Source organism: Colobus angolensis, unplaced genomic scaffold, assembly GCF_000951035.1.
Source record: "Colobus angolensis palliatus isolate OR3802 unplaced genomic scaffold, Cang.pa_1.0 Scaffold124, whole genome shotgun sequence".
In the NCBI taxonomy this organism is placed as follows: Eukaryota; Metazoa; Chordata; class Mammalia; order Primates; family Cercopithecidae; genus Colobus; species Colobus angolensis.
In genome coordinates this window covers 499,588-509,760 of record NW_012113586.1, presented here as the reverse complement: position 1 = coordinate 509,760, position 10,173 = coordinate 499,588, and the positions used below count along the sequence as shown (strand labels likewise).

The 10,173-nt window shown below is 36.8% G+C and overlaps 1 protein-coding gene across 1 annotated transcript in view; it reads right to left on the bottom strand.

The window, feature by feature from the left end:
- NOTCH2 (notch 2) overlaps nt 1-10,173 on the bottom strand; it is a 167,803-nt gene that overhangs the window by 36,752 nt on the left and 120,878 nt on the right. The window contains exons 15-17 of the mRNA XM_011933036.1: nt 8,187-8,300; nt 6,393-6,512; nt 5,795-5,947 (exon numbers count right to left, since the gene is read on the bottom strand). Coding sequence (XP_011788426.1) covers nt 5,795-5,947; nt 6,393-6,512; nt 8,187-8,300 — 387 coding nt within the window. The remainder of the gene's footprint in view (nt 1-5,794; nt 5,948-6,392; nt 6,513-8,186; nt 8,301-10,173) is intronic.

Sequence of the window (10,173 nt, the reverse complement as noted above, 5' to 3'; positions counted from 1 at the left end):
TAAACCCGGGAGGCGGAGCTTGCAGTGAGCTGAGATCCGGCCACTGCACCCCAGCCCGGGCGACAGAGCGAGACTCCATCTCAAAAAAAATAAAAAAATAAAAAAAAAATAAAAATTGAAATATCACATAGCTTGATTTTGGAACACTTTATACTCATAGTAAGGAACCAACAAATTTTAAGCAACAGTCATGCCACGGCACTCTACAATCATATGGCATACAAATCAGAACAAGAAAAACAAGCTGTAGCTATGGCTCTTAAGGAACTTAAAAATATAATTGCAAAGATGGGTTACACATGTAAAATGAAAACTAAACACTAAACTAATGGGTAATGTGACCCTTATTTTATTAGAGAAACATTTAATATACCTTATTCATCTCTTGAACTAATTCCCTTATAAGACTCATCTGCAGTCTCTATTAAAGCAATTGTAAAAATTGTTTCAGTTAAGAAAAAATTGTTTCTTAACCACAGTACACAGTTACTATAATTTTCATAGCATCTTTCAGGAAACTCACCATCCATAATTTACTGAATTATTTTAAACTTATTGTAAATACTGTTGGTTCCACTTCATATAGAAAAATCTAAAAATACTCAGTATTTTGAATGACATGTTACTCAATGTGAGAAAGAAATACAAACAGCTTGATCTCACTCCCTAAAGTTCTCCATCAATTGTGCCTTGGATACATACTTTTTCACCATTTGTAATATATCATTAAAATTAAAATTATTTGTCCATATGTCTGTTTTTTTTTTTTTTTTAAAGATGAAGTCTCACTCTGTTGCCTGGGCTGGAGGTGCAGTAGCACAATCTTGGCTCACTGCAACCTCCACCTCCTGGGTTCATGAGATTCTCGTGCGTCAGCCTCCCGAGTAGCTGGGATTACAGGTGCCCGCCACCACGTCTGGCTAATTTTTGTATTTTAGTTTCACCAAACTGTTGGCCAGGCTGGTCTCAAACTGTATCTATATGTCTTTCTTCCCTAATAGACTATGAGCTTCATGAAAATAGAAACTAAAACTTATTTATCTTATCACTGCCAGCACCTAGCATGGTGGCCTCCCTATGATAATCTGAAGTTATATATCCTGTAAATTAAGGTGCCATTATTAATGTATTGTGATAATCTCATTTGAAGTTTAATGACTTAATCATTACACAAGTAACTAAGGATTGGTCAGTACACACGTAATAAAACTATTAAGGCTGGGGGAACAATCACCAGAAAGAAGTAGGCAGTATAATCCCTATAGTTTTCATTGGGCTGAGAATAGCTCATGTTCATTCAATAACAATGAAAAAAATCATGTGGCAGTGAGTAGAGTCCCGAGGGACCCCTGTCTCAGTAGTGAGCCATATTAGCCCTCGACTAAAGACTGTTTTGGAACCAATTAACAAACTTGAAGTAAGACTCTGAAAGGTTGGACTATGTCCAAATAATTGAATATCTGAATAAAGTTCAAAAATTTTTTTAAAAAAAGATTTTTAAGAAAATTCAGCATGGAACAATGTAAAATGGATGTCTAGCATCCAATAAAAAACTACCAGGCAGGCAAAGAAGCAGGAAATACAACTCAAAATGAGTAGAAAAAATATGAACAGAAACATACTCAGGAATTTCTTATATGGTAGAAAAGTAGGTAAGGACAATAAAATATGGTCAATTATTACCAACTATAAAACGATGATACTCAATATGTTCAAGAAGGAAATAAAAGGATGAACATGACAAAGAGGGAGATAACATTAAAAGAAAGACTTGAATTAAACTTCCATCTATAAAAACATAATATCTGAGGGAAAAATACACTAAGTGAGATTAACAGTAAACAAGAAACTATAGAGGAAACAATTAGTGAACTTGGAAGTATAACAAGATATCTTCAAATAATAAAATAATCCAAAATAAAATACTAAGTGGAAAAAATACTGAAAAATAAATGAATCAACCTTGCAGTCTAATAAATGCATAATGAACATTATAAAGGGGAGAGGCAAAAACTTTTGAAAAAAAATGGTTAAATATTTTCCAAATAATGGTCAAATATTTTCCAGACTTGGACCCCTGACCAAAAATATAAGTAAACTCCAGACAGAAGAAACATAAAGAACACTACACCAACAGGCATTATAATCAAGTTGGTAAAAATCAGTGGAAAGAGGGTACTTAAAAGCAGCCACAGGAGAGATAATTACATACAAAGGAAGAGATAAAAGAATTGTGGAATAACAGCAGATTTCTCCTCAGAAATAATGCAAGGTAGAAGATAACAGGATAGCTTTAAAGTGCTGAAAGAGTAAGTCAATTTAGAATTCTCTTCCCTCTGAAAATATCTTTGAAATCTAAAGCAAAATAAAAACCTTTCTGACACACAAAAACAGAAAGACTTCATCACCAGGAGACAAAGATTACACAAAATATTCAAGGGATTTTTTCAGACAGAAGGAAAACGATACCTGATGGAAACACAAATCTGCATAAAAGAATAAAAACTAACAAGACTTGAAAATATGTGGGTAACCTTAAAACTTTTAAATCATTTTTCAAATTTCTTGAAAAAACAATTCACCTTTTAATTATATATTTGGTGGGCTTAACAATATATACATTTTATAACAACAATAGAAGAGAGGCCAGGAGGAATGCAAATATGAGTGTACAGCTCTTCTCTTCTATATGAAGTTGCATGATTGAAGGTACATTATAACAAGTTAAAGTTGCACACTGGTAATCCCTACAATAACTACTAAAAAATATATAACAAATACGGGAGTGAATATAGATAAATTTTTGAAATTTATGTATGTAGATAAAATATAATCATAAAAATATGCAATTATTTCAAAAGATGTCAGAAAAAGAGGAAAATGGAAACAATAAACAGAAAGAACAAAGATAAAGCAAACAGCAAGATGACATATTTTGAAGCCAGCCATATAAAAAACTACATTAAATTTAAACAGTCTAAATACCTGAATTAAAAGATGGATATTGTCATATTGGAGAAAAAAGACAAGACCCAATATATGCTCTCTACAAGAAACCCATTTTAGAGAAACAGGTCAGAAGTAAAAGGATTTTTAAAAACACACTCTAATGATAAAATAAAGCTAGAGTAGCTATATCAATATCAGGCAAAGTAGACTTCAGAGAGAGAAATATGACAAGAGTTTAAAAAGGCTATTTCAAAATGATAAATGGGTCAATTCCTCAAAAGGACATAAGAACCCTAAATGTTTATAAGCACTTAAGATTAGAGTTTCAAATTTCATTAAGCCAAAACAAATAGAATTACTAGAGAAATAGATGAACATACAATGAAATGATAGTAGAAGATTTCAATACTCTTGAATAAGAAATAAACAGAAAGCCTACTTACTATACTCTATGAATAATAAGTAGACAAAAAGTCATAGAGGACATAAAAGATCTGAATAACACTATTATCCAATTTGAATTAATAACATTTATAGAACACTCTATGAAAAAATCTGCAAAACAGACATTCTTTCCTCTCAAAGAAGAGACAAATTACCAATAGTAGAAACATGAGAAGGAAATCGTCACAGATCTTATAGACTATTAAAGCTCAGTAAGGAAATGTTACAAAACAAATTGATGTTGTGTCAACAAATCTGACAAAACAGATGAACTGGAAGAATTCTTTGAAAGACAGATATTACCAAAGCTCAATTAAAAACAGATAACCCATAAGGCAATATATGTATTAGGAAAACCAAACTTGTAGTTAAAAACTTTCCCAGAAAGAAGGTTCCATGTCTAGATATTTGGAAGAAAACACACCAGTTCTACACAAACTCTCCCAGAAAATAGAAAGAAACACTTCCTGGTATGTTCTATGAGGACAACATTGCCCTCCTATCACAACCAGACAATGATAGTATAAGAAACCTGGAGAGCAATATCCTTCATGAACACAGATATAGAAATCCTTAACAACATTTTTACAAATCAAATCCAATAATACATAAAAGGAATAATACATAATGACCAAATGGAATATAGCCAATAAATTTAAGATTAGTTTAACATTTGCAAAATGTTAAATAATAAAGTTGATGACAATTTGCTTATATTAAAAGACCAAAAAATAATTTCACCATGTCAACAGATGTAGAGAAATCAACTGCACACCAAAAAATAAACATTCATTCGTTATAAAAACACAAAAAGACCTCTTAACAAACCAGAAGTACAAGGTCTCTCAATTTGATAAAGAGCCTTTATGAAAACCTATAGGCAACATCTTACTTAATGGTAAAAGACTACATACTTTTCCCCCAGGATCAAAAACAAGGTAAGGCTGGCTTCTCTCACCACTTCTATTCTGCATTTATTGAAGATCCTAGTATAATATCACACAATATGTAAAAATTAACTCAAAATAGATCATAGGCCAAAATATAAGAGCTAAAATTATACGACTTTTAGAAGAAACCACAGTAGATAAACCTCGAGTTTGGATTAGGTGAAGATTTGTTAAACAAGATATATGAAGCATGAACTATAAAGAAAAAACATGCATACACTGAATTTCATCAATGTTAACATCTTCATCTTCAAAAGAAATCAAAAGAGAAGCTATAAATTGGAGGGAAGTCGTTGGGAAGCAAATGCCTGTCAAAGAATTCTTATCTAAAAATATAAAGAACTCTTTCAACTCAAGAAGACAAACAACCCAATTATTTCAAATGGGCAAAAGATTTAAATAGACATTTCACCAAGGAAGATATGCAGACGGGCGAAAAGCACATGAAATGATGCTTAACATCATTGGCAAAGATAATAACACAAATTAAAATTACAATGAAATACCACTACACACCAACTAGAAGAGCTAAATTTAAATGACTGATATCACCAAGAGTTTGTGAGCATATGGTTCAAATAGAACTTTCATACAATTCTGGTGAGAATGAAAATAGTACAACCACCTTGGAAAATATTTTGGCAATTTCTTAAAAAGTGAAACCCATGATTCACCAATTCTACTCCTAGGTATTTACTCAAGAGAACTAAAATCATATGTCCACCCAAAGACTCATTCATAGCAACTTCATTTGTAATATCCCCAAATTGGAAAACACCCAAATGGCCATCAACCAATGAACTGTAATATGTCCATACAATGGAATATCGTGCAACAATAAACTAGAATGTACTATTGGTATAAACAACATGGATGGATCTCAAATACTATGTTCATTAAAACAACTCAGAACCTCTCCTGACTTATGCTTATCTGATTGCATTTATATGAAATGATAAAAACTGCCAACTAATAATCTATAGTGACAGAAGGTAAATCTGTGGCTCCACAGGCAATAAAGAGAGAGAGAAGGTTAAATTGCAATGGGATGAAGATAATTTTAGGGTGATAAATATGTTTATTATTTTGGGTGATAGTTTCAGTTACCATATGTCAAAATGTGTCAAATTGTACACTAAAAATATTTGCAATTTAATGTATATTAATTATACCTCAATAAATCTGTTTTTTAAAAAACACTATCATAGCATTGTCCTCACATTTTCAATGTTCACAAATTAAAGGGAATGCTTAAAATATATTCCACTGCCTCAACTCCAAGACACTAGCTTCAAAAGAAAGAGTTAAAACACTACTGTTAAATATGCTGGATAAATGACCGGTATGCCCAATGTCAGGCATGAGTGGCGGCAGCCTCTACTGGGCTTTCTTCTGTTCCCTATGTGCTTTCCTCTCTTCAGGGGGGCTTAAGAGCTGACTGGCATACTCACTGGCAAGGCAGTCATCGATGTCCTCCTCACAGTCCATACCACTGAAGCCTGGTGGACATTCACACATGTAGCTGCCCTGGGTGTTATGGCAGAGACCATGGTTCATGCAGGGCTTGGAGATACACTCGTCAATGTCAATGGTACACCTCTGACCTAGGAACACAAGGCTAATAAATGACCTAGTCCTTGGAAGGTGATTCCCACAAAAACCTATGCAGGACCTGAGCTTAAGTTGGGGTGCGTGGAGCTATTCCACAGACAAACAGTAGGTTGGTCCCCTACTTTAGGAAGTTTCAGGAAGACTTCTGTGGCCTAGGAAGTTGCTGCCAAGGTGCTAAAACTCCCTGAAGAACGAACATCATGGCTTGAGAGTCTGCGGTAGCAGCCTTCCAGCCGCTAGGGGGCCCCAAAGACACGGACAATGGAAAGGCTTTCTAAGCCATTCCAATTAGCAGCTCCTGCGCAAAACCTGTGCGCTCTTGACAAGATGGACAGGCCTCAGAAGACCAGCAGGGCCTTCCATATGATCCGATAACCTGACCACTTTGTTTAAAGCTCAGAATGCACGTTCTTGACTTCTCCACACCCATGTTGTTACCTTGCCAGCCAGGAGCACACAAGCAGGTGTAACTCTCAAAATTTGGTGACTCTTTGCAAACAGCAGCATTCTCACAAGGGTTTGGGGAACAGGGAGCCAATACTGTCTGACAGTTCTTGCCTGGAAAGTAAATGACAGAGTTTACGACACATAAACAGGTAAGAAAACGAAAATTTTCCCAAGTTGTATCCCAAGGATGTTCTCCGAATTTAAGTAAAAAGTCCTGATTAAGAGGCTTTGAAAATGGAGAAACCCATAGTCTTTTCAGCATTGGCTCCAATACTGCTAACTCTGTAACCTTGGGCAAGATAGTAAGGGATCTCCTACAACTGTGATTTTATGAACTAGGCCTGTTAAACGTAGTTTCCCTACATTACTCTTTTTTTTTTTTTGAGATGGATTCTCACTCTGTCACCCAGGCTGGAGTGCAGTGGCACGATCTCAGCTTACTGCAACCTCCACCTCCCAGGTTCATGCCATTCTCCTGCCTCTGCCTCCCAAGTAGCTGGGACTACAGGCGCCTGCCACCACACCCGGCTAATTTTTTATATTTTTAGTAGAGACGGGATTTCACCATGTTAGCCAGGATGGTTGCGATCTCCTGACCTCGTGATCCGCCTACCTTGGCCTCCCAAAGTGCTGGGATTACAGGGTAAGCCACCGCACCCGGCCTACTATTTCTTCTAGAGGGGAAAAAGTAACAATGTGCTATCAGGTCTTTCAGGTAACACAGTCATGCTATGGCTATTCTGCTACTCCACACAACTTAGCGTCACTATCAATAGCTGCTATCAACAGCTCAAGACTCCAGGGAAGTAATAACTCAGCCATGCTCCTGACTGCATGCCGCAGCCTGATGAAACAGACAGTTATTGTCTATGTTTGTGTTTTGTTCCCTCTGAATGAGGAAAATAGATGAAGAGGAGATAAACAAGCCATAGAAATATAACCAAACACAAGAAGGCAATAATAAGCCAGTAGAAAACAAAGAATAAATGTCCCAAGCACACTCCAAATGTAACACCTGAAACAAAGAACAGCTATGTGGCATGCAGTCACACTCACGTCTTCTCAGTTGTAACAGCCGTCAAAGGGGTGACACCTCTGAGTGAGATGTAGCGATACTGAATGTGGGAAGTAAAAAGGTCATTAAGAAGAAAAACTTCAGATTCAAAGAGACTTACAGGTAAATCCTAGATGTACCACTTACCTATATGACTCTGAGCAAGCAAGCTCCCTTTGCCTCAGCCTCCTCATGTGTAAAATGGCAATAGGAACTTCTACATTGTAGAATTATTGAGGAATACATTAAATAATCCAAAGTACAAAAAGTGTCTGGCATATAGTAAATTACCAATAAATGGTAGCCGTATTATTGAACAAAGACAAATAGCTAATGTCCTGGAAATAGTCAACTGATAGACAACCAAGTAAATTACCAATAAATGGTAGCTGTATTATTGAAACTAAGACAAATAGCTAACATCCTGGAAACAGTCAACTGATAGACAACCATCAGCTATGTGCCTGGTTCCAGCCACATACAATTAAAAATTTTTTTCTTTCAAATACGTAAGTACAATGTAGGCAAATGACTGTCTACCACTTGCATTTTAGGAGGCCACAATGTTTCCTCAAAGCTCAAGATCCAGTCAGTAAGGGCAGGAAGGACAACTGAGGAGTAAGCCCTTGGAGCAGCATTGCAGCCCCACAGACCTGGGCACTCAGACTCAGGCACTGACAAAGCAAGGCCAAGTATCCCCTCTGGTCCCTGCTAGTACCTCCAGGACCCACCTGTATATGGCAGCACACAGTGGCAAGTGTAGCCACTTATGTCATCAAAGCAGGTTCCTTGGTTCAAGCATGGATTTGAGGCACATTCATCAATATTCACCTGGCAGTTATAGCCTGTAGACAAAAGGGAAAAACCAAAAACAGTAAAACTTTCTGACAGTCTCATTATCTCAATTTCTAACCAGTTCTCTTTGGGGGTAAAAACTGAACACACCAGAAATTGCATTCATTTCTTCAGGCCACTGAAATATCTGTTCATTCATTTCAGCCCCATGTCCCTGACATACAGTCAGTAAATGACAGCAGTCAATTAGTTGAAAAGATGAATGGAAAAGCAGTCTGTTCTAATGGTATGAAAGCCTAATGCCCCTCCAACTACAAATAACTTCTCAATAATGAAGTTCTTGGTTCAAAAGCTTGTTGCATGATCTATTTATTATTTATTTATTTTTGAGACAGGGGGTCTCACTCTGTCATTCAGGTTGGAATGCAGTTGTGTAATCATGGCTCACTGCAGCCTCGATCTCTCAGGCTCAGCAATCCTCCCACCTCAGCCTCCTGAGTAGCTAGAACCACAGGTGCATGCCATCATGCCCACCTGACCTTTTAAATTTCTTGTAGAGATGAGGTCTCATTATGTTGCCCAGGTTGGTCTCAAACTTCTGGGGTCAAGTGATCCTCCCACCTCACCCTCCCAAAATGCTGGGATTACAGGTGTGAGCCATCACACCCAGCCAATAGCTTGCTGCATGATAAACATAAGCCCTTTGTATATAACATTTCTGGTCAGGAAAAGGTATGATGTTTTTGAATACTTTAATCAAAGCCCCTGGTTTACCCCCATTTTTTCATAGGCACAGTGTCTACCACTCATGTGGTACTTCCTGAAGTTACAAAGCTGTTTTCTCCTGATTCAAGGTATGAAACCTTCTCCCACTAAGAAAAGGATAAAAGGAATAAAAGATGAGTGGAGCCACACAGCACTGTACCCAAATACTGTGCACCTTTGCATCTACAATAGGGCCTGGCACAGAGCCTTAAAACAGAGAAACTATGGCACTGTGGAAAAGAAAACATGGTCTAGGAATGCAGAGGTATGGGTTCAAGTAGTATTTTGCTGCTCACTGGGCAATAACTTGGGATCTTATCTTTTGAATTTTATTTTGTGGTAAGCAAGTCTCATAAGATAAAGAAATAAAAGTGTTTTGAAATCTACAAGTTTCTTTGCCAATGTAATACAATATATCAGAAAATTAATGGATGAAATATGGTCTCAGCAAAGTTTCAAGTAATCAAATAAAGTGGCTCTAAAACATGCTGATGTATGACAATAGCATGGTACAATATTTGAGTGAGGAAATCAATGAATAAGCAGACAGATGAGTGCAAATATAATGATTTACCCACACAGGTCTCTTTTGTGAGTTTCCAAGAGAAAACTGATGGTAGAAATACAACAGTGATAACTCAGAAACAGAATTTACCCAACTCCCATGGCTATACATTTGTTGGGTAGGCCAGCAGTCCCCCAACTTTTTTGGCACCAGGGACTGGTTTTGTGGAAGACAAATTTTCCATGATCTGGGGTTGGGGGGATGGTTTTAGGATGATGATTCAAGCATATCCCATTTATTGTACACTTTATTTTTATTATTATAATATTACACTGTAATATATAATGAAATAGTTTTACAACTCATAATATAGTAGAATCTACATTATAATGTAGAATTGGTGGGAACCCTGAGCTTGTTTTCCTGCCACTAGACAGTCCCATCTGGAGGTGATGGGAGACAGTGACAGATCATCAGGCATTAGATTCTTACAAAGAGCACGCAACCTACATCCCTCACATATGCAGTTCCCAATAGGGTTCGTACTCCAATGAGAATCTAAGGCCACCACTGATGTGACAGGGGCAGAGCTCAGGAGGTAATGTGAGTGATGGGGAGTGGCTATAAATACAGATGAAGCTTGGACCCCTCGC